General features: G+C 45.6%; 1 protein-coding gene across 1 annotated transcript in view; it reads right to left on the bottom strand.

The window, feature by feature from the left end:
* The window catches only part of LRRC2 (leucine rich repeat containing 2), a 90,190-nt gene that overhangs the window by 8,355 nt on the left and 56,923 nt on the right, over nt 1-24,912 (bottom strand). The window contains exons 6-8 of the mRNA XM_077936034.1: nt 9,138-9,283; nt 6,979-7,134; nt 2,456-2,592 (exon numbers count right to left, since the gene is read on the bottom strand). Coding sequence (XP_077792160.1) covers nt 2,456-2,592; nt 6,979-7,134; nt 9,138-9,283 — 439 coding nt within the window. The remainder of the gene's footprint in view (nt 1-2,455; nt 2,593-6,978; nt 7,135-9,137; nt 9,284-24,912) is intronic.

Raw genomic sequence — 24,912 nt, 5'->3', positions numbered from 1 at the left:
TTGGCTAAGAGTGGCGCTGTGGGTTAAACCACAGAGCCTAGGATTTAGAAGAAGAAGAAGAGAAGAGTTTGGATTTGATATCCCGCCTTTCACTCCCTTTAAGGAGTCTCAAAGCGGCTAACATTCTCCTTTCCCTTCCTCCCCCACAACAAACACTCTGTGAGGTGAGTGAGGCTGAGAGACTTCAAAGAAGTGTGACTAGCCCAAGGTCACCCAGCAGCTGCATGTGGAGGAGCGGGGAATCGAACCCGGTTCCCCAGATAACGAGACTACCGCTCTTAACCACTACACCACACTGGCTCTTTTTACCGATTTACCGATCAGAAGGTCGGTGGTTCGAATCCCTGCGACGGGGTGAGCTCCCATTGCTCGGTCCCTGCTCCTGCCAACCTAGCAGTTCAAAAGCACGTCCAAGTGCAAGTAGATAAATAGGTACCACTCCGGCGGGAAGGTAAACGGCGTTTCCGTGCACTGCTCTGGTTCGCCAGAAGTGGCTTAGTCATGTTGGCCACATGACCTGGAAGCTGTATGCCAGCTCCCTCAGCCAATAAAGCGAGATGAGCACCGCAACCCCAGAGTCGGCCACGACTGGACCTAATGATCAGGGGTCCCTTTACCTTTACCTTAAGAGTTTTTAAATAATGGGGCAGGGCTGCTTTAGGGACTGTTATTATTCATCATCATCATCATCATCATCATCATCATCATCATTTATTATTTATACCCCGCCCATCTGGCTGGGCCTCCCCAGCCACTCTGGGTGGCTTCCATAAAAACCACAAATACAGTAAAATATCACACGTTAAAAACTTCCCTGAACAGGGCTGCCTTAAGATGTCTTCTGAATGTCAGGTAGTTGTTTATCGCTTTGACATCTGCTGGAAGGGTGTTCCACAGGGCGGGCGGCACTACCGAGAAGGCCCTCTGCCTGGTTCCCTGTAGCTTTGCTTCTCGCAGTGAGGGAACCGCCAGAAGGCCCTCGGCGCTGGACCTCAGCGTCCGGGCAGAATGATGGGGGTGGAGACGCTCCTTCAGGTATACTGGACCGAGGCCGTTTAGGGCTTTAAAGGTCAGCACCAACACTTTGAATTGTGCTCGGAAACGTACTGGGAGCCAATGTAGGTCCTTCAAGACCGGTGTTATATGGTCTCGGCGGCCGCCCCCAGTCACTAGTCTAGCTGCCGCATTCTGGATTAGTTGTAGTTTCCGAGTCACCTTCAAAGGTAGCCCCACGTAGAGTGCATTGCAGTAGTCCAAGCGGAAGATAACCAGAGCATATACCACTCTGGTGAGACAGTCTGCAGGCAGATAGGGTCTCAGCCTACGTACCAGATGGAGCTGGTAAACAGCTGCCCTGGACACAGATTTGACCTGTGCCTCCATGGACAGCTGTGAGTCCAGAATGACTCCCAGGCTGCGCACCTGGTCCTTCAGGGGCACAGTTACCCCATTCAGGACCAGGGAATCCTCCACACCTGCCCGCGTCCTGTCCCCCAAAAACAGTACTTCTGTCTTGTCAGGATTCAACCTCAATCTGTTAGCCGCCATCCAACCTCCAACCGCCTCCAGGCACTCACACAGGACCTTCACTGCCTTCACTGGTTCTGATTTAAAAGAGAGGTAGAGCTGGGTATCATCTGCATACTGATGAACACCCAGCCCAAATCCCCTGATGATCTCTCCCAGCGGCTTCATGTAGATGTTGAAAAGCATGGGGGAGAGGACCGAACCCTGAGGCACCCCACAAGTGAGGGCCCAGGGGTCTGAACACTCATTCCCCACCACCACTTTCTGAACACGGCCCAGGAGGAAGGAGCGGAACCACTGTATAACAGTGCCTCCAGCTCCCAGCCCCTGAAGACGGTCCAGAAGGATGTTATGGTCGATGGTATCAAACGCCGCTGAGAGATCCAGCAGAACTAGGAAACAGCTCTCACCTTTGTCCCTAGCCCGCCGGAGATCATCAACCAGTGCGACCAAGGCAGTTTCAGTCCCATGATGAGGCCTGAATCCCGACTGGAAGGGATCCAAATGGTCCGCTTGACTTATTCATTGACTTCTCTTCTTCCACACACCTCTCAAGGTGATGTATGCAGCTATGTACCAAATGACATGACAGTGACAAAGGAAAAGTGAGAGGAAGGCAGCCTTAGAGGGTGAAAAAGAAAATCTTTAATTCCCAGCCTTCTCCTTTTCATATGCACTCCTTGCAGATTTCAGGCGCACCTCCATAAGATAATTGAGAAACTCGCTTTCTGTTTTAAATGGCTATTCTCAAGGATTTTGACTCTGTGCCAGATTCTAGATCCTCTATGAAACACCTCACATGGATCGCAGTGTATAATTGACTAACTTTCCTCCCTAATGTGATGAAGAAATCAGTTTGAAATTAGCATCTCAATACACTGGAATGAAAAGGAAATTAGGCTGCAATCTCACTGATATATGTCTGTACCTCTTTCTCTGAGGTCTGTAATGTAGGCTTTCATAAATTCTTTTTCAAACAGCTCACGATCACGGTCACTTTCTGTTATTTCGTCAATCCCTTGAAATGAGGTTGTTTCAAGAGGGTTATCCTTGAGGCTTATAAATCTGCAAAAAAAAGAAATATTAGCATGAAGAGGGTTATATAATGTTCCTTATCATGAGCAGACTGTAACTTGCTATGTGCCAAATGATTTATTGCCCTATAAATTTTCCGTTCTTCCTACTTGGTTACTGAGCAAAGTCAATTTATCTATGGGCAAAAGTTTGCTACTCTTTTCATGGGCATAGAAGCCGCACACTTTTCATGCTAATTAGCTGGAATAAACGTTAATTCAGAAGTAGCCTTGTGGAAGCAGACACGCGCAAGACTGAGAGCACATGCTTAATTATTGAATTGAATGACATATTTTCTACCTCCTGAGGAGCATAAAAATAGTTTTGACTCCACCCTCTCGGTTCAATTTTGCAAAGCAATCTGAAGCAGGGGAAACCATGAAAAATATTTTAACTCAAAGGAGTTAGCTAGAATTATCAAGGGGAAAAACACCAGATTCATATGTGTAGGATGTAATCCATTGGAACAGTCAAATGCAACATTCCTTATTTCCCTAGAGTGGGCACAGGCAAGGGGGACATCCAGTCAGTGTAACTTCCTGTTCCACTGGTCTTCCCCTGCGTGTGACCTGGGAGATGGGCGTGGCCCTGGCTGCCTCCATAAAAGTTGAGTTACGCAACCATTTTCTCTCTCTTGCTCTCTCTCTTGCTGCCATGCTGCTGTCCTGCAGCCATTTTGTTCTCTTAATATAATTTTGCTGTCTGCTGGCTCTCAGCCAGCAGCACGTAAGCTCACTCTCCATGTGAGATAAACTGACAGATTGTTATGTAACTACGAAGGAAAACCTGCCTTTCGGGGGTCTAATTGTGAACTGAATGTGAGTAAATTTCATGTTACTTTTAAGGAAAGACTTTTGTGTCTTTATTCTTTTAAGAGGGATAAAAGGGGACACCAGGAATAATCTATCTGGGCAAGCCAAATTGGATCACTTAACTAAAGAGATTCAAATGAATCTGCAAACTAGCTTCCTGTTATATTGAAGGGAATCTCTCTCGCCCTGACCTAGCCACTGTGATCCATGCGACGGTCACCTCCAGACTGGATTATTGTAACTCGCTCTACATGGGCAGTGGCGTAGCGTGGGTTGTCAGCACCCGGGGCAAGGCAAGTAATTTGCGCCCCCTAACCCGTGGATTTTAGCACTCGAGTGCGAGCGCCCCCCCGATGTTGCGGCCGGCCCCCCCTGCACCCCCCCATGCTACGCCATTGGGGCTGGGGGCGAGCGAAGGAACCAAGGACCCCCCCAAAGGCTCAGCAGGAATTTATTAAATTTATTATTTGCGGAGCCCCCGTGGGCAGAGGCAGCCAAAGCCCCCTCCCCTTGGGCGCCTCCCCGCCCCCTCCTCTCCTTGGGCTGTAGGTGGAGCCCACGCTCCGAGGCGCTCCAGATCCGGGCTTGGCGAGCGCCTCTCCTCCTCCCAGCCGGGTCCGGGGGCTTCCAGCCGCGCTCCGTCCACGCCCCCCCCCCCCCCCGCGGCTGAGACTTGCGCTGAGAGCTAGAGCCAGCGGCGCCCCCTTCCACCGGGAGACCCTCGCCCGCCCGCCGGCTTCCTCTCGGAGGGTTTTGGGGAGCGCAGGGCCCCTCGGAGCTCTCCTCCCTCCCAGTCGGCAGAAGCAGCCGCCGCCTGTGGCTGGGCCGAGGGGATGGCGGTGGCGTCGGGGTGCGGAGGCTGCCCGTGCCCGGCCAGGCGTCGGTGGCTGCGAGCAGTGAGTGGAGCGAAGCCGCAGCAGCGGTGGCGGGTTGCGCGCGCGCGCTAGGGCGCAAGGCTGGCGGTGGCGGCGGGGAGCCCAGCGGAGGAAGGAACTTGTCCCTTCCCTCTGGACTCGCGCCCCCCCCCAGATGTTGCGCCCGGTGCAGCCGGCACCCCTGGCACCCCCCACGCTACGCCACTGTACGTGGGGCTGCCCTTGAGACTGACCCAAAAACTCCAGCGGGTGCAGAATGCTGCAGCGAGACTCCTTACAAGGTCTTCGCTGCGAGACCACATTCACCCGGTGCTATACCAGATGCACTGGCTCCCGGTGGAGTACAGGATCAGGTTTAAGGTGCTGGTTTTAACCTTTAAAGTCCTATACGGCCTAGGACCCTCGTACCTACGGGACCGCCTCTCCTGGTATGCCCCACAGAGAAACTTACGGTCTTCAAATAAAAACATATTGAAGGTCCCAGGCCACAGAGAAGTTAGGCTGGCCTCAACCAGAGCCAGGGCTTTTTCGGCTGTGGCTCCGATCTGGTGGAACACTCTGTCACAAGAGACCAGGGCCCTGCGGGACTTGACATCTTTCTGCAGGGCATGCAAGGCAGAGCTGTTCCACCAAGCCTTTGGCCAGGGCACAGCCTGACTCCCTCCCTTGGCAATCTTCGCGGAGCTCTGGCCCAATGGTTGCCAGTGGCTTGAATTAATTAATTTTATAATGAATGATTTTAGAGTGTTGTTTATGCTGTACTTTTGTACTGTTTTATTGTTGTTAGCCGCCCTGAGCCCGGCTTCGGCTGGGGAGGGCGGGCTATAAATAAAATTTATTATTATTATTATTATCTGCTCTGCTACATCACTCCATCGTTCTGCCTGGACACTGAGGTCCAGCGCTGAGGGCCTTCTGGCGGTTCCCTCACTGCGAGAAGCAAAGCTACAGGGAACCAGGCAGAGGGCCTTCTCGGTAGTGGCACCCGCCCTGTGGAATGCTCTCCCACCAGATGTCAGAGAGAAAAACAACTACCAGACTTTTAGGAGACATCTGAAGGCAGCCCTGTTTAGGGTAGCTTTTAATGTTTAATAGGTTATTGTATTTTAGTGTTTTGTTGGAAGCCGCCCAGAGTGGCTGGGGAAACCCAGCCAGATGGGCGGGGTATAAATAATAAATTATTATTATTATTACTCACTAGTATGAGTGAAGGAAGGATACTTATTCAATACAGTGGTACCTCAGGTTACATACGCTTCAGGTTACATACGCTTCAGGTTAAAGACTCTGCTAACCCAGAAATATTACCTCAGGTTAAGAACTTTGCTTCGGGATAAGAACAGAAATTGTGCAGCGGCAGCAGGAGGCGCCATTAGCTAAAGTGGTGCTTCAGGTTAAGAACAGTTTCAGGTTAAGAACAGACTTCCAGAATGAATTAAGTACTTAACCTGAGGTACCACTGTATATCCTTTCCTACTATCCTTAACATTCCCACAATATGTGAGCTCTGCTCCTCCTGGCACACTTCCATGGCTCAATATTCAGATGCCTACTAGCCCCTATGAGACCATGATCAGAATTACTGGTTCTGAGAGCAAAGGCCTTAAACCAGCAACCTTTTAGAAGGAGTGAGCAGATTTTGAAATTTGAGAGTGTACTGAGGGTACTCACCAGAAAATAGCTGCTGGGGGTGGCATAATGCAAAACGGCTGCCACAGACAGCATAGCATAGCACATGACCAACCCTGACAATCTTATGCTTACCACAGGAAGTTAGGTAAAGGTAAAGGTACCCCTGCCCGTACGGGCCAGTCTTGCCAGACTCTAGGGTTGTGCGCTCATCTCACTCTATAGGCCGGGAGCCAGCGCTGTCCGCAGACACTTCCGGGTCACGTGGCCAGTGTGACAAAGCTACTCTGGTGAGCCAGCGCAGCACACGGAACGCCGTTTACCTTCCCGCTAGTAAGCGGTCCCTATTTATCTACTTGCACCCGGGGGTGCTTTCGAACTGCTAGGTTGGCAGGCGCTGGGACCGAGCGACGGGAGCGCACCCCGCCGCGGGGGTTCGAACCGCCGACCATGCGATCGGCAAGTCCTAGGCACTGAGGTTTTACCCACAGCGCCATCCGCGTACCACAGGAAGTTAGATATGTTCTAATTGTGGAGATCACACAATAATGGTCGCACCCACACACTGATTGTGTTGGTTGTCCTGAATTTGTTTAACATGGCGGGATTATTATGGAATTAATTGGGCTAAATATGGCTATGATCAGTGCTTTTTCCCTAGAAAAACAGGTGCCGCTACTCACCATATTCCCCATGCTACAATTCCCAGCACCTTTTGCAAACTACAGTTGCCAGGATTGTTGGGGAAATTGCTTAGTGTGGGTGTGACCTTCATTGCTCCTATTCCCCAACAGCAAGCCATGAACATAGTTTCTTGGGTACCTAAAAGAGTTTTCCTTATCCCCTCGCCCCTTGTTTTACAAGCATATCTGTCAAGATGCTTCTTCTGCTATCTGTTTGTGACACCTTGTAACCTGGACATAATATTGTGTGTGTGTGCTGGGAGTTAGATTATGTGAAGAAAATGCAGGGTTAGATTCCATCCATTGTAGAATCTAGGGGAATAGATCCAGGAAAGAGAAAAGGAAGAACATTTTTTGAAGAAGTTATTGATTACTTACTTTAAACCTGTGGTTGACTCACATATAGCTGTGGGCATCTTAACCAACTTATCGCCACTCACTGCCAGTAAAGTGAGCTTCGACATGTTGACCAAAGCTTGTGGAAGATAAGTAAGCTCGTTTTTCTGCAGGAGAAGAGTTTGTAATTCTTCCAGCCTTGGGAGATCAAAAAGAGTTCCATAGTTAAATGCATTAATACCATAGCTGATATGTTTGCTTATATACTAGCAAACGTCCTATTGATATGATAATCTGTATTTGCCAGGCCATGAGGAAATGAGAAGGTTTCCAGGAAATGCATGCACTCAGGAGAGCTGAAAATGCAGGCCACTGGGAAGATGATTTGCAGGATGAAAGTAAAGGCACTCAGAAAACACCTGCCAAAGAGCAAGGCAGTTGTAGCAAAATTCCCGCCCTCCATCCATGAGAATGTCACTGAAATTTTCTTTCAGAGCCAGTGTGGTGTAGTGGTTAAGAGTGGTAGACTCGTAATCTGGTGAATCGGGTTCGCTTCCCCGCTCCTCCACATGCAGCTGCTGGGTGACCTTGGGCCAGTCACACTTCTCTGAAGTCTCTCAGCCCCACTCACCTCACAGAGTGTTTGTTGTGGGGGAGGAAGGGAAAAGGAGATTGTTAGCCGCTTTGAGACTCCTTTGGGTAGTGATAAAGCAGGGTATCAAATCCAAACTCGTCCTCTTTCCCATTTGATAATTTTGGAATGCAATTTCTTTTCTCATTAACTGATGGAGAATGGTGTTTGTGTGAGAGTGTGTAGAAATGTCAGGCACGGCCTTAAGCTAAATACACTATAAAGCAAGGATGTTGGTAGACTCAACTCCCACCATCGCGAACCATCATGTATGTTAGCTGGGCCTGATAAAAGCTGGAGTCAAACCACCTTTGGATGGTCACAGGTTCCCCATCCCTGATATAAACCTCCTTCAGGCATGCAAAAGAACACAAGGACTGAAACTGGGAAGATTCTGAATGCCTTTAGAACCTCTCTGTTGAACTTCATGCTGAAGATGTAAATGTTGGGTGAGGAGGGGAAATTGTGGGCAGGGCTGGTGAAGCCATGCCCCTGACCCAAGCTGAGCCTTCACACATTCTTTTTACCACCTGAAGATGGCTATAGAGTCTTAACCATAATTACTTTCAAAGCAGGACAGCAGGCATGTGGCTTAGCTGCCACCATCCTTTCAGCTCATAGACCAGAATATTTGTGCACATCCAAGGTTTCATAGCTTCCATTGCAAATGATAGTTAGATCAGTGGGGGCTGGTCTACAAGGGCAAATGCAGCACTGCCACACCAGCCTCTATCCACCCTCAGCCAGCCCCAAGGCACCTGCCTTCTTACTTGCTACCAGTTCATGGAGTGGCACTGCCTGCAGCTTCCTCCTTCTTAGGGCTCATCCACACTATATCCCATGCATAGAAAACATGGATATGAGAGGCTTCCTTCTTGTCTGACACTTTGCATGCATGGGTCTGAGCAGTTTTCCCTTTGCCCTGCCACTTTCCCCCAGAAAACTGGCTCTTTAGTGCTAAATCAGAACAAATGGCAATCCACAGAAAAGCCAATTCAGCACTAAAGATCAGGTTTCTCCAGTGGAAAGCAGTGGAGCAAATGAAGGTGCGGCTAAGTCCTTGGTCTCAGTGTTCCACTTGCAGAATTCAGCAGTGGGGAGAATGGAGAAAGAACGAGAATCTGTTGTCTCCGCCTCTCATTGGCTGTGGCTCCACTTAGAGAGCCAGCATGGTGGAGTGGTTAAAAGCGATGGACTCGTAATCTGGTGAACCGGGTTCGATTCCCCGCTCCTCCACATGCAGCTTCTGGGTGACCTTGGGCCAGTCACACTTCTTTGAAGTCTCTCAGCCTCACTCACCTCACAGAGTGTTTGTTGTGGGGGAGGAAGGGAGAGGAGATTGTGAGCCGCTTTGAGACTCCTTAAGGGGAGTGAAAGGTGGGATATCAAGTCCAAACTCTTTTTCTTCTCTTCTTACTGGTGGTCTACCTCCCTTTTGCTAATGGGTACCAGCCAACACTGAGTTAGACAACCTTCCAATCCACACCACCTCCAAATTTAGACAGTATAGTCAGTCAATGCTTCGTTTGTTACAACCAAATTTAATTTCAAAGGCAATATAAAGGACTACCTGTCTATGTCTTGTGGGAGATCTTTGAGGTTGTTGCTGCTCATATCCAACCACTGCAAACTCGACATCCGCAGCACACATATTGGAATTGAGGGGAAACTGTTTGCTGACACATCGACAAAGGTCACTTTTTTCAAGTTACTTAGCTGTAAAACAAACCAACAATTATGAAGAATTCAGTGAGGAAAGAATGCATTTCATTACGGAGCTTGGGGTTTTCATCTCCCCCAATATAAGCACAAAGAGGTATCTAAGAATTAAAATTGTATTGGTTTTATAAAACTAAGCTTTACTCAGACCCACTGAAATGAATGAACATGAAAACGTTAGATCCACTAATTCCAATAGGTGTGCTGTGGGTAAAACTTAATACCACCCTATGCATTCTTCCTGACTTTGCTTGTTGTTGTTGTTGTTTAGTCGTTTAGTCGTGTCCGACTCTTCGTGACCCCATGGACCAGAGCACGTCAGGCACTTCTGTCTTCCACTGCCTCCCGCAGCTTGGTCAGACTCATGTTTGTAGCTTCGAGAACACTATCCAACCATCTCGTCCTCTGTCGTCCCCTTCTCCTTGTACCCTCCATCTTTCCCAACATCAGGGTCTTTTCCAGGGAGTCTTCTCTTCTCATGAGGTGGCCAAAGTATTGGAGCCTCAGCTTCAGGATCTGTCCTTCCAGTGAGCACTCAGGGCTGATTTCCTTCAGAATGGATCGGTTTGATCTTCTTGCAGTCCATGGGACTCTCAAGAGTCTCCTCCAGCACCATAATTCAAAAGCATCAATTCTTCGGCGATCAGCCTTCTTTATGGTCCAGCTCTCACTTCAAGCAATGCTAGAAACTTAAAATATTGCTCAGGCTACTGCTCTAAGGGTGCAATCCTATAATTAATACTCATTAGTAAGACCCATTTTAATGGAATTAACTCCCCAGTAGATGGGGAAAGATTGTAGCCTGGGTCTACAGTTCTGCACACATTCACTAGACGTTGACCACTCGGGGAACACTGAAGAAGATGAGAAACCTCCTTCCTCCAATCAAGATCCTCCAATCTTCTCCAATCAATGGCAGCAGCTAGAGGAGAGATGCTTCACACAAGGCTGCCACCACCAGTAATCTGGGTTGGGCTTCCACTGCAAATATTTGAAAGTACAATTAGGAAGACTCAGATACAGGCACGCACATTTAAGCTTCACATGCCCCAGAGGGTAAAAAATGATAATTGCTCACTTGCATATATTAATTAAATGTGCTTCACTTTCTCTTTCATGGAAATCAGTGGGACATAAAAGAGCCTAACTTTGCCTAGATCACACACATTATATTAAAATCAGTTAGGCTTGCTTTCAAGAAATGGATTAAGGATCAGAATTTTAATGTCCCCAGTTCTTTAGGAGACTGGCAAAGGATGATGCTTTGCTTTAATCTAACAGTTTTCCTGGAGAGCAAAAGACACCTGAAAGCCAAGAAATCAAATTAATCCTGTTTCCTAGAAAAGGCACAATAAAAGTAAACAAGCAGGGGAAATATGGGGAAGAATTTAAACAACCTCTTCTTTTGCTTATGGGGTACAATCTATGAGCCCTTGTGGAAGAAACATGATAGCAATGTTGTGTGACATTGCTTTATTCGGCCTTGCATAACACCTGTATGACTCCAATATATTTAATCCAAAGAAAAGCTTTGAGATAAACAGAAGTTGCCAGTAGCAATTCTTGCTAAATTTTAGCCTGTTTTCCAAGCATAGATAAAGGTAAAGGTACCCCTGACCATTGGGTCCAGTTGTGGGCGACTCTGGGGTTGCACACTCATCTCTCTCTATAGGCCGAGGGAGCCAGTGTTTGTCCGCAGACAGCTTCCAGGTCATGTGGCCAGCATGACTAAGCCACTTCTGGCGAACCAGAGCAGCGCACGGAACCGCCGTTTACCTTCCTGCCGGAGTGGTACCTATTTATCTACCTGCACTTTGACGTGCTTTCGAACTGCTAGGTTGGCAGGAGCAGGGACCGAGCAACAGGAGTTCACCCCGCCGACCTTCTGATCGGCAAGCCCTAGGCTCTGTGGTTTAGACTACAGCGCCACCTGCGTCCTTTCCAAGCATAGGTGGTGCTGAAATCAGAGCTTCCTTTATGCAGTGATGTGCTTCTTCCAGCCCAAGTTGTGCACCCTGGGATGTCTTCTTACCCTCCCGGGTCACCAGATAATACTGCTAAATAATTAGATAAAATCACCCATAATTGCTGGGTCGGTGAAGCTGTGTCATGAACTCTGAATATCGAACTGGAAAAGCAAGCAAGCAGTAAGAGACTTCTGGTAGCAAGATGGCCACAGAGATATTTCAAGCTGAATGCCAAACGGCAGAAAAGGACTTTATCAGCAGCAAAGGTATATAAAGGTCAAGCAGATGTCAGTGGACCAGTTGTCACCTCCTCCCCTGTAAGAAGATCCCTGTTTTCCTATCTCAAAAAGACCTGGTCAGGCTTGATGTCCTTCAGAAGCTGCCAAGTATTTCAGCATCCCAGGCCAACTGCTAGACTGCAAAAAAATTATGTAATGTGAATATGAAGGTGTAACGACATGAATAATATTCCATGACTAATAAGACACTCACTAAATAGACAGGGTGTGCATGGGAAATATAATGGATAATTGACTCATTGGTCTGAATGATTACTCAGGGGTCTCCTCCCCCCTTTTTGTCATCACAACCCCATGAGGCAGGTTAGCCTGGAAGAGAGTAATAAGCTTTGTCACCCTGTAAGCTTTATGGCTGAGATTTATGGATTTGAAATTGAAACCCTGGTGGTGCTAGTCTGATGCTAGTGTCCCTCTCCCACAATAGCTGTTTTCTGGAATAGTCCCAGAGGTGGGAGCAGAATCACTGGAACACAGTGCCACCGCAATAAAGAGGATCTGTAAGTACAGTCATACCTCAGGTTACAGACGCTTCAGGTTGCACATTTTTGGGTTGTGCACCACGCCGAACCCGGAAGTACCGGAACGGGTTACTTCCGGGTTTCAGTGCTTTGCTGCATGCGCAGAAGCACTAAATTGCGCTTTGCGCATAAGCGCCAAATTGCAACCCGTGTGTGCGCAGACACAGCACTGCTTGTTGCGAATGCTGCGGGTTGCAAACGGGCATCCCGCACAGATCACGTTCACAACCCGAGCGTCCACTGTATGGGTGCTTGTTCCTGTTTCTTTCTCTCTGGTATTCAAAATCTTTTCTTGCTTCACAATTTATTTTGATGCTGCTCTTCTACCCCTTTTAAGTACAGTGGTACCTCGGGTTACATACGCTTCAGGTTACATATGCTTCAGGTTACAGACTTCGCTAACCCAGAAATATTACCTCGGGTTAAGAACTTTACTTCAGGTTGAGAACAGAAATCATGTTCCAGCGGCACGGCAGCAGCAGGAGGCCCCATTAGCGAAAGTGGTGCTTCAGGTTAAGAACAGTTTCAGGTTAAGTACGGACCTCCAGAACGAATTAAGTACTTAACCCGAGGTACCACTGCAATCTCTGTTGCAGAGCATGCAGTTATTTGGGTGCCAAAGACAGCATTTCTATAAGCAACTTCACCTCAAGTCTGAGGTTTTCTGGATTAGCAACATGGAATGCACTACAACAGCTTGTCAGTTAGTGGTGGGAAATGAAATACAAATAGGTATGAGAAGAAGGGGAAGATTGTTGGAGTGGCATATAATTGGAGAGTTGGAGTGGATCACAAGGATCTTCTAGTCCAGCCCCTTGCATTGCAGGAATCTTTTGCCCAAAGTGGGGCATACTTTGTTCCAAAACCAGTAGCATTCTTATATTGCGTTTTTCCTTTGTCGTTCTGAAGGAGGGGTGGCCTTAAGGTCCATATATTATTCCCCTCCCTCTGAACTTCCTTTGTCACCAAAGCAGTTCAATGGCTTTAGATGATGCTGGACTTTTGCCACACCCTTTTTTTTTTTTTTTAATTATTTGATTTTACAAGTATAGAATTATAACTAAACAACCATATATATCCACATTTAAAGATTCCTCTGAATCTCTCACCTTCCCCTCCATGGGTCTTATTATTAACCTTTTCTACTGCATCTTTTTCAGTTATCCATAGTAAAGGTAAAGGTAAAGGTACCCCTGCCCATACGGGCCAGTCTTGCCAGACTCTGGGGTTGTGCGCCCATCTCACTTAAGAGGCTGGGAGCCAGCGCTGTCCGGAGACACTTCCGGGTCACGTGGCCAGCGTGACATCGCTGCTCTGGCGAGCCAGAGCCGCACACGGAAACGCCGTTTACCTTCCCGCTAGTAAGCGGTCCCTATTTATCTACTTGCACCCGGGAGTGCTTTCGAACTGCTAGGTTGGCAGGCGCTGGGGCCGAACAACGGGAGTGCACCCCGCCGCGGGGATTCGAACCGCCGACCTTTCGATCGGCAAGCCCTAGGCGCTGAGGCTTTTACTCACAGCGCCACCCGCGTCCCTAAGGGTGTCCCATGCCACACCCTTTTTTTTAAAAAAAATTATTTGATTTTACAAGTATAGAATTATAACTAAACAACCATATACATCCGCATTTAAAGATTCCTCTGAATCTCTCACCTTCCCCTCCATGGGTCTTATTATTAACCTTTTCTACTGCATCTTTTTCAGTTATCCATACTTTATATAATTCCATTATCTCCATAGTACTTGCTACATTACAAGTGTTATTGCAATCCTGCTTATAGTGGTCTCTAAGGTAAATTATCATTTCCCCCCCCATTCTTTGTTAAAGTTTTGGTCTTCTTGGTCCCTGAGCTTTCTGGTCAGGTTCTCCATTTCAGCATAGTTCAACAATTTAATTTGCCATTCTTCTCTGGTAGGGACATTATCTTCTTTCCATCTCTGGGCTAATAACATCCAGGCGGCTGTCGTCGCATACATAAAAAGTCTTTTCTGCTCCCTTGGAATATCTGCACCTATAATTCCTAATAAAAAAGCCTCTGGTTTTTTGCAAAGGTTAATTTAAACATTTTTTTCATCTCATGACATATCATTTCCCAGAATGCTTTTATTACCTTACAAGACCACCACACATGATAAAAGGTGGCTTCCTTTTCTTTACATTTCCAATAGATATTTGTACCTGTCTTATACATTTTTGCTAACTTACTTGAAGTCAGATGTCACCCCCTAACTTTTTACTCATAGGGCATATGAGCAAGGCCAGGATTCATTGCGTACACCCTCTCTGGGTCCAAGCTAGTCTCCAGAGCCTCCTCCCCTGCTCCTCAACATCTCTGCTGTTGCAAGTTCACCTATCCCCTCCAAGCATACCAGCAGTGACAAACTAGAATCCTTCCTTGGCATCTCCAAGTGGTTGTTGTCGACATGCAGAGGTGCCGGGAGGCCAGCTGGCAAGCCCAGCTCGGACGTCTCCGTCCATCGGCCCGTGCTCCGACGTAAATCAGCGACCCGAACTTCAAAAGCCAGGGCATGCAATTAGCAGAGTGTACTGCGCACACAGAAGTAGGCGTGAGGCGTAAGTCATGCTACAGCTACAGATTTATTAAACATAAATCAGAACAAAGGAACATGTCGTCTCTCCCTCATGCCATTTCAGAGAGAAGAGCAAAAGCAAAAGCTATACACAAACGGAAGTTCCCAGCATACTGTGATGGAGTGTAGACAGTGTAAACAGACATGTGACATGCAACAATTCCACACGTCTGCTCCTTAAGGTGGAACAGAATTCTCAACAGTTGCATGGATTGGACCCAAAGGGAGAGGTGCACTTAGGGCACGTTGCCCAAGGGACTGCCAAACCTGGAAAAAACATTGCAGATGAGATTTTGGGGACCAACACAGGTCATCCAGTTTGTATGATAAGTTCTGCACTGTGGGGGAAAAGCTATTTGCTTCTTTCTGGTACCATCTTTGTCCAGTTCCCATATGTTAATGTACCCAACTGAACACACAGAAGACTAACTCGAATATAAGTCTTTAGTCTTATGTTTTTAGTTATATAACTCTTGAGGGATGTACAGAAGGCCCATGGTTCAATACCCTGGCATCTTCAGGGAAGGCAGGTAATGTGCCCCCCATCTGAAATCCTGGAGTATTTGACACTCTGTATTGATAATACTATTGATAATACTATTGATAATAATTGATAATTATGGTGCTGGAGGAGACTCTTGAGAGTCCCATGGACTGCAAGAAGATCAAACCTCTCCATTCTGAAGGAAATCAGCCCTGAGTGCTCACTGGACAGATTTTGAAGCTGAGGCTCCAATACTTTGGCCACCTCATGAGAAGAGAAGACTCTCTGGAAAAGACCCTGATGTTGGGAAAGATTGAGGGCACAAGGAGAAGGGGATGACAGAGGACGAGATGGTTGGATAGTGTTATCGAAGCTACCAGTATGAGTTTGACCAAACTGCAGGAGGCAGTGGAAGACAGAAGTGTCTGGCGTGCTCTGGTCCATGGGGTCACAGAGTCGGACACGACTAAACGACTAAACAACAACAACAACATTGATAATACTGATCTAGATGGACCAATGGTCTGACTTGGGGGGATGCATATATACACACCTACTGTGGGCTGTTTGGTTTTCCCAGTTTTCTTAGTTTTATATCACAAAGAGTGCCTCCCTTCTACTTCATAATCCCTTGGAAATGGAATGTGACAAAGAAATATGAAGAAATGGACTAACGCAGGAGAGGAGAAACTTGGGTTAGTTGTGCCTCAGAATTTATATGGGGTTCTGATTATACTGTGTAAAGAACAGCTCCCCTGGGCTCTTTCATGTAGGGCTATATTTAACAAACTGTGTCTGGCTTCTGTACGGCATGGAAGCCAAGGAGAGTTTTTATTTCATCCCCCCCCCCCTCCCTGAAATGCTAACAACAATTCCCTGAGGTATAGGACACAGAGGAAATTATGGCAGCTGAATAGTATATTTAATAAAGGAAGTCATGTACATTTTATTTCCCTTAGAAGAATGATGGGTTTTTGCACCTTCGGTAACATTTTATTTTTAAACAAGTGCACCAAGCTTATCAGTTTTACCTCGGCAGTTTATTTTGCCACCTCTATATTTCCCCCCTTTTAAGCACTTTGTTATCCAGCTCTGCATCAGTTATAATGCAAGCTTTGTGGAAGCTTCATTTTATACCACATTTGACAGTCAAACTACCCAGCCGCCATTACTGCTGTCCTCATTTTTAATCAAAATTGTCATCTTCATTTGACAAACGACCTATATTTCTGCTTATCTTAATCATTCTGCTTTAAAATATAGCCTGTGCAACATTCCAGAAGACCCCCGTAGCTTTGCTTCCCAACTCTCTGGCAGTGAAAGTTTTGGCTGAGAGAAAAGGACGCCACGTCCCTGAACAGAAAGAGTTGTTTGATTAATGGGTGTGTTTTCAGTTCTGCTTTATTTATTTTTTGTCATTGAAAAGGATCCGCTGATAAGGTCACCTGCTTGTAGTTTTAGTGTGAACTGCCCATTTCGTGGCATGTCAGAATGCAGAGGTCTGGGATCATTTTAGTTCTTGGCTACCTCTCCGAAACAAAGCTATATAGCCAATTAAATTCAACTCATGTGCCATATTCCAACAAGCTGAAACCTGCACAGGGCCAGCCAAACCATGATCCAAGATCAGCATCATGGCTCAAGGAGTAGATCAGGAGAGGAGAGGCAGCAGATCACCTGCCCAGCCATCCGTCATCCTCAAGGCTGCATGCTGCTATCACCAGGCCAGTCCTCCTCCGGCCCAGTGCCGGATTTACGTATAAGCTAAACAAGCTATAGCTTAGGGCCCCACTCTCTTGGGGGCCCCAAAAAATTTAAAGAGGAAAAAAACTGGATGTACATTTCCAAAATATAAGATAAAAAACAAATAAAATAAAACCTACATACAGCAACAGTGTTTTGTGTTGTACAGGCTCCTATGATGTAAGTAATAGGCCCCCAATCATTTGAAGTTAGGACTTAACAATTATTTCACTATTAATATACTTCTTCCTAATTGTATTTCACTATTAATATACTTCTTCTTAATTGTATTTCAGTTCAACAATTACTTTGATAAAATACATATTTTGTTATGTGCAAATGGCTTTAGATATCTACAGTATTAGGTCCATAAATTATCATATAGCATATGTTCAACACACAAAAAATAGCAACAATTTGTGGTTGAGAGGAAGAGAAAAGTTAGACGAGAGAAAGGAAGTAATTATCATAAAGGATAAACATAAGCAGCAATATGAAATGTGCATAGATTAAAGATTGACAAAAATTACACAATGAGACTGGTTGGAAGTCAATAACCACAGTATGTCGGTGCCTTTGTTGGTAGGTAGGTGGAAGGGGTGGTGAAGGTGAGATATGTGATGCATGTTTTGTATGTAATATACCGTATGTAATGTAATGTCAATCTGAAGAAAGGCACTATGTAATAATACTTACTTCGCCAAACCTTTATTAGGCATTGCAAGTACAGACCATCATAAAACATCCAGATATAAAATTTTAATATATATACAAATAAACAGCCATGTTAAAATATGTAATAATGTGGATTTTCACTGGAGTTTCTTCTCGCTAAATGGTGCCAATCACCACTCGAAGAGAAACTATTGACAAAAACTTAGCCACCCTTGAGGTTACTTCTGGGTTAATATCAGACAAATAGAATCTGATATATTCAATGTTCTATGATGCTGGACTACCCAAAAAGGGGGATAGCGCACATTTGAGTAGAAAAGAATATATTCTACTATGTCCAGGGCATTCATGCACAATGTTTCTGGGGATGTTTAAATATCTGCCCTTGACAAAAGCTGAGCGGAAAACATTCAGTCGAGCTCACATACCGTTGAACTGGAATTCTTAATTTTGAAATATAAGTGAAATATACTCAGAGTCCTGTAGTGATTTCATGCTCTTTATTGCAGCTTGTAAAACAGTGATTGAATTGCCCCCCAAACCTCAGGCTTTTATATACATTATTTACACAATGAGTCCCGTCTGATTGGCTGATTCTGCTTCCCTCCTGGAGCCTGATTGGTCTTTTCCTGCAGGCCAATCAGTTGTTGTATTCTAGGATCCTACTTGCCTATTGTCATAGCTGTCAACTTTTCCCTTTTTTTAAGGGACATTCCCTTATTCCAAATAGGATTCCTTGCAAGAAAAGAGAAAAGTTGACAGCTATGCCTATTGCTCTAGGATCCAAGCTTAGTACATAACAATAAGTGACCCTGTTATCTGTTGTATTTAAACCATAGAACTTGGGGGAGGATTTCATTGGAGCCATGTAACAATGTGGTCCTTCCTCTTAGCAAAGTTTTGTCGGATGAGATGGCTCCCCAGATCCTGGACATGCCCACCCTGTCACAACTGATGCTAAAGCTCCACAAAAGTCCCCCAGCAATATAAATTACAGTAAGACCACAACTTACGTGCATTTAGCTTGTGCACATTCAGATTTAGGTATGTGGCAAAAATATAAAAATTAAGGGGCAGAAAGGGGAAAATGACTTCTGAAATCCCACCTGCCCTTAAACCCAATGGGTTTTAACTAGATGTGATTTTGGCTTTAGGCATGATCTCTGGAATGTAAGACCCACCAGCGGCAGGTGCAAAGGTCTCAAATTTCAGCAGTGCCCTGTGCAATGCCAGAATTTGCCAGAATTTTGCTCTCATGCTCCATTTTAAATAACAGTTGTGATGTCCCTGAGGTTCTGCAGTGTAACCAAACCAGTCGTGTTCCCCTAAATTCACCCTGCCCCAGAGTAAATTGCGGGTCTACTGTTTAAGCAGTTTCCTTGCAGTTTCTGGTTCTAATTGCATCCTGATCAACATGGTATGGCATGGTGTTAATGATGAATCAGCTCGTTTCCTGTTTTCTGCGTAGAGAAGGTTAATTGCTAATTTTCTCTCAATATTTTTTTGTGTGTGAAATATTGCTATTTCACATTTTTTTAAAAAAATAAATGTAGGGGAAGTTGAATAAAGCGGCAGTATAAATAAAGCAGCCTGATTGTGCAGAGCAGGAACTGACTAATTAATAAGAATAAGAATATTTATTTTTTTTTAATTTATACCCTGCCCTCCCCAGCCAAGACCAGGCTCAGGGCGGGTAACAACCAATAATAAAAACAAGTTGATTAAAATACAATTTAAGAGATTAAGATACAACATTAAAACATTAGGATGCAGCCTCTTCATAGGAGAAGAAAGGAAAAGGAAGAGGGGGAGGGAATCAAACTGATTCTAAGCCAAAGGCCAGGTGGAACAACTCTGTCTTACAGGCTCTGCTGAAAGAAATCAGATCCCGCAGGGCCCTGGTCTCATGAGACAGAGCATTCCACCAGGCTGGAGCCAGTGTTGAGAAGGCCCTGGCTCTGGTTGAGGCTAATCTATTTTCCTTAGAGCCCGGGACCTCTAGGGTGTTGCTATATATGGACCTTAAGGTCCTCTGTGGGGCATACCAGGAGAGGCAGTCCCATAGGTACGATCTGACCCTGTACTCCAACGGGAGCCAGTGCAGCTGGAAAAGCACTGGGTGAATATGCTCCCATGGCAGAGACCCCGTGAGGAGCCTCGCTGCAGCATTCTGCACCCGCTGGAGTTTCTGGGACAGCTTTAAGGGCAGCCCCGCGTTGAGCAAATTACAGTAGTCAAGCCTGGAGGTGACCATCGCATGGATCACTGTGGCCAGGTTGGGGCGGGAAAGGTAAGGGACCAACTGCTTGATGCGGCGAAGGTGGAAAAATGTCGCCTTAGCTGTTGTTGTAACCTGTGCCTCTACAGAAAGGGAGGCATCAAGGGTTACACCCAAACTCTTAACGGAAGGCAATGGCACTAATTGGGCCCCCACAAGAGAAGGGAGTTGGTCCCTCATCCCCATACCATCCTGACCCAGCCAGAGGACCTCTGTCTTTGACAATAATGTTTTCAATGGATTGGCAATGATATTTTGATAAAATCAGAATTAAAACAGAAATAACAAAAAAAGCCAATTCCAGGCTAAATGATAGCTAGAATCAACCCCCTCATCCAAGCAAACAACAAGCTTCACTCCACACGGAGGCTGAAATATTTGAAAGCCATTTTCCTCATTGTTTGACATGATTGCACAGAGATTCTCCATGCCAGTACCAAAAGCTGGCAAGACTTTGCAGTGCTGGCTTAAAGTGAATCTTCCCAATTAGGTAGAAAAAGGTGGAAAGTGGCTTTGAACTGTTTAAAGCCATTATGTGGAGTGCTGGCTCAGGGTAACAATTTTTGGCCAATTCCATCTGGGCCTGTAATGACTCAGCTGGCCCCAAGTAGGGCACAGACACATTTTTATAGGAGTGAATTATCCTCATGTCCAACACTGTTAGTCAGAGCCTGCGAGGAAAGCCACTGATAAACAGCCGACACAAGGTTTAAATCAGGGATTAGCAGGAGATAGGCAGCTGTGGATCATGTAGCAAATGCTGTTTCTTGCAAAGAATGCTGGATTAAAGGGACACTGGTCTAATTCAACAAAGCCCTCCTTATGCTCTTAAGTAAAAGTGTGTACTAAGAACCACTCAACATAGATTTGTTGTGCCTTAACTATTAAGTGGTCCTTCCTGGGTATGAATATTTGCTTTGCAAATTTAAAGGACACAGATCAACCATGGATACTCAAAGAGGGCACGTGTTGCAGTGCGACCTGACAACCAAACCCTGTGTTGTAAGTGGGTACAATTGGTAAGCCACAGCACCCTATTGGTAGGTCCCTTGATGCTGCGTTTAATCAGGCCAATGGGACGCTAGCCAAACGGATCGAGGGACCTATATATGCCCATGCACGTGACCCTGAGCTTCCTCTTTAGGCCAGTGCATTGGAACACCCACCCACCTCTCCCTATATTTAGGGCTTGCACTTGTCCTTGCTATGCTGTTGTGTGTTGTCGGTTGTTGGGACAGGGGCACAGCAGGAAGTTTCCCCACTTGCCTGATTGGCTGTTGTCATTTGGGTTTCACCTGCCACGTAGCAAATCATCACAACTTGTAAGGTTGCGGATAGGCACTGGTTCAGTTGATAGGGATGGGGGAACACTCTCACCATCCCTATGTGAAGGGTATTCCATTAAAGGAATCCAGGGACCCAATGGTTTGGTCAACCCTGAGAGGGGTTTTGCCCGTGCCTGAGTCCAGGGGGACTTCTGGGTGGTGGACTAGCCTGACCCCGGCTTTCCACCTATCCAGGTGTTCACCGTAGGCTGACCTATGCTGGTGCCCTGGGTCAGCGCTACCTGCAATGGTGCAGGGAGCTAGTCGAACCAGAGCCTATGCAACCAGTCACTTGCTGTAATCAATAAAGCTGTGGCCTAAATTCTGCCAAAAACCAAACCAAAATTTGAGTCTTGTCTGAATTTATTTAAGGGGGAGGTTAAAGGTCTAAACATGCAAATAAATGTAGCAGACAAAGTAAGCAAGAATGATTTTAGCCCACCCATGAAGCATTAGATGTCAAGGCCTGCCAATAATTTTGTTTGTCTGCCCTTTATTTGCTGCTTTTTCTCAGTGTCCTTTCTGCAGGCTGCAGAACCAGCTAATACGGAATTGTTTTCCCAGTGAACCAGACTGCTAAACAACAACTAGAAGAAAAACAATATTTTGATGTAAGTAGGAACTACTGCAATGTAAGCTATTGGTTCGTTTGACATAAACTGCCATTAAAAAAAAGAAAACCTTTCTGAAACATAAAGCAAGAAGTTCTTACAGAGGTAATTTTATTTGCAAACATTCATATTTGATAAATATAACCCCCCCACACACACACACCTTACCCCAAAAAGATACAGTTATGTTGCAAACTATAAAACACTAGTTAGCTGCTTTCTCCCCTCAGAGGGGGGGAAATCAGTGATTGTTCACTTCAGGGTGGAAAATATTGAGAACATTTTCAAAGATAATATCAGTAAAATGGAACCCTGGAATAGGATAGCAATGGCAGATGCTAAATAAATGTCAAGGGAAACGATGGGAGGTAAATGTTAAGGCATAGCTAAAAGACACTGATCTTTGGCAATGTGCTATTATAGCAGCAACATTTCAATGACTGATACGTTGGAGATGTTATCTGCCTGTTTGATGGATGCTGGTGTAGCAGAATGGCAATTGCTTACATGTAGCATTACTGAATCATATATTCACAACTGGGAAAGCTACTTTTTTTTTTTTAATCCTTCAGCTAATAGCAGATCCGGTTTGCCATAAAGCAGCATTGTGCCTTTTGAATATAACACGTGATGATGAACTTTCAATCCAACTTTTATACTTTTATGGTTGTTGGGACTGAAAAAACCCTCTGAAAGATACTAGCCAAAGTTTGACATTTATTGGCAAGAAGAAGAAATAATCTTGTTGTTAAATAAGCAGATTCCTGACTGGAATAGGATTCTTTTATGCGGGTGGCACAGTTTTCCCCATAGATATGCGTAACTAGAGCTGTTCCTTGACAGCCCCGAAAGAAAGGGAGTTAATTGATCCAATAAATATTCACAAGCACTGAGCAAATTTTTTCTAAATATCTTTTTCGTTTCCATTTGCCTTTGTTGATATTGAAAATTAGCACTTGGAGATGTGCTCCTGACTGCTCCTTGAAATTTGGCCAACTCTTGGACATTAGAGGATGTGAGAATAAGCCCTGCATGACTGGTTTTTAATGCTGGAGGGCACAAGCCCAGAGGGCAGAGATGGTGGAGTTTGGTCTGGTGAGTCTCTCTCTCTCTCTCCCTCTCTCTCTCTCTCTCTCTCTCTCTCTCTCTCTCTCTCTCTCTCTATATATATATATATATATATATATATATATGTTTTAACATATCATTTCCAACAATCATATAACATAAATTCTTATCTTATGCAATATTTTAGACTTCCATCAACAACCTCTGAAAATTTTCCGTTCTTTATCACTTATTCTGCATTTCTTAATTTCTCTCTTACTTTTCATTATCATTAACTAATAGTTCTCTTCATAATCCTCCTTGCAATATTTCACATAATCCTCCTTGCTTCCATTTTTGTGCCAGTAATATATATTATTGGTCTGGTGAGTCTCAGATTGTTCATGCCTAAGATTTGGATTTATGCTTCAAGATGGTTCCTTCTGCTTCTAATAGACACTATTGGAGGCAGTAGCAGTTGTGGCTCAGCTTAGCTATCCTGAGCAAGCAAGTTGCTTGCATAGGATCTCTCTCTGGGACCAGAGAGAAGAAAGTTGATGGACTGTATTAGGACTTAAAGAAGACTGGACTGTATTGGCGGCTTGTTTAAGTGCAATGTGTTACTTTGTATTTTTGCAATGTTTTATTCTGTAACTAGTTTTAGACCGTTTTGCCATCAAACCTTTTGGATCTCTTTTTTCGTGGTAGAGAGCATTCATTTCTACTCTGCACAAGGTCCAGGTCAGGAACTTCAACTCTAATATGCCTGCTAGATAGCCTGCTAGATGACATCGCAAGGGATCGATGTCTTAGGAGAACAAGAAAAAGTCTCAGGGATGATTCACACCCCGGTCAGCACCTCTTTAATCTTCTAAAGCCCTATGCGGCCTAGGACCCACGTACCTATGTGACTGCCTCTCCTGGTATGCCCCGCGGAGGACCTTAAGGTCCACAAATGACAACACTTTGGAGGACCCAAGTCGCAAGGTGGTTAGATTGGTCTCAACTAGGGCCAGGGCCTTTTCAGTACTGGCCCCGACTTGGTGGAACGCTCTGTCACAAGAGACCAGGGCCCTGCGGGAATTGACATCTTTCCGCAGGACCTGCAAGACAGAGCTGTTCTGCCTGGCCTTTGGATTGGACTCAGTCTGACCCTTATGTTCCCTCCCCTTATGGTTTTGATCTATGGGCTACTATTAAAATGAGGCTGCATTTTAAATTGTATTTTTAACCTGTATTTTAAATTGGTCCCCCCCCCTTTATGTTTTTTATTGTAATTTTACTGGTGTTAGCTGCCCTGAGCCTGGCCCTGGCCGGGGAGGACGGGATATAGATAAAAATTTGTTTTTATTATTAATATTATTATTACCCTCGGGCAGGAGATATAGAAGTATAATCAGTCGTACCAACAGGCTAAAGAACAGTTTCTATCCATGGGCCGTTAGGCTGCTGAACGGAAAATAATACAGTGCAACTGACTTTCGGGGTTGGTGTGTTGTGCGACAAGCACACAGAGTGCAATGAGACGGAGTGTTTGTGTGGGGGAGGGAGGCTCAGTTAATTTCATTGTACACAGGTTGTACATTGACAATAAAGGTATTGTTATTATTGTGGGCCTGAAGTCAAACTGCTGTGTTAGCAGCACCGAAGTGACCTCTCCGGGGCTCAAGCCTGGGCAGTGTGTATGGAGGTCCTGGGTTGCCCAGAAACCAAGATGCCTCTCTAAGCCTCACTAATGTGGTCCAAGGGAAAGCAGAGCCCATACATGTAAAAACACCAGGCAGGCCCCACAAATAACCCAGAGATGCATTTTAAATAAAAGGACACATTCTACTCATGTAAAAACATGCTGATTCCCGGACCATCTGTGGGCCGGATTGAGAAGGCGATTGGGCCGCATCCAGCCCGTAGGCCTTAGGTTGCCTACCCCTGCCCTAGCATCTCCCAAACATTTATAGAAGCTCACGCAGTGCTAATGCTTCCACAAATCTCCTCTGACAACTGACACCTCACCACCTGCCCTTTCGATTTTCACACCCTCCTGCTAATATTGGGAATTGTATGCTATGCCAATATCAGCCCCTCCC

The sequence above is a fragment of the Podarcis muralis genome, chromosome 11 (genome assembly GCF_964188315.1).
Source record: "Podarcis muralis chromosome 11, rPodMur119.hap1.1, whole genome shotgun sequence".
NCBI classification, from domain to species: Eukaryota; Metazoa; Chordata; class Lepidosauria; order Squamata; family Lacertidae; genus Podarcis; species Podarcis muralis.
This window is presented reverse-complemented; position numbering and strand designations above follow the sequence as displayed.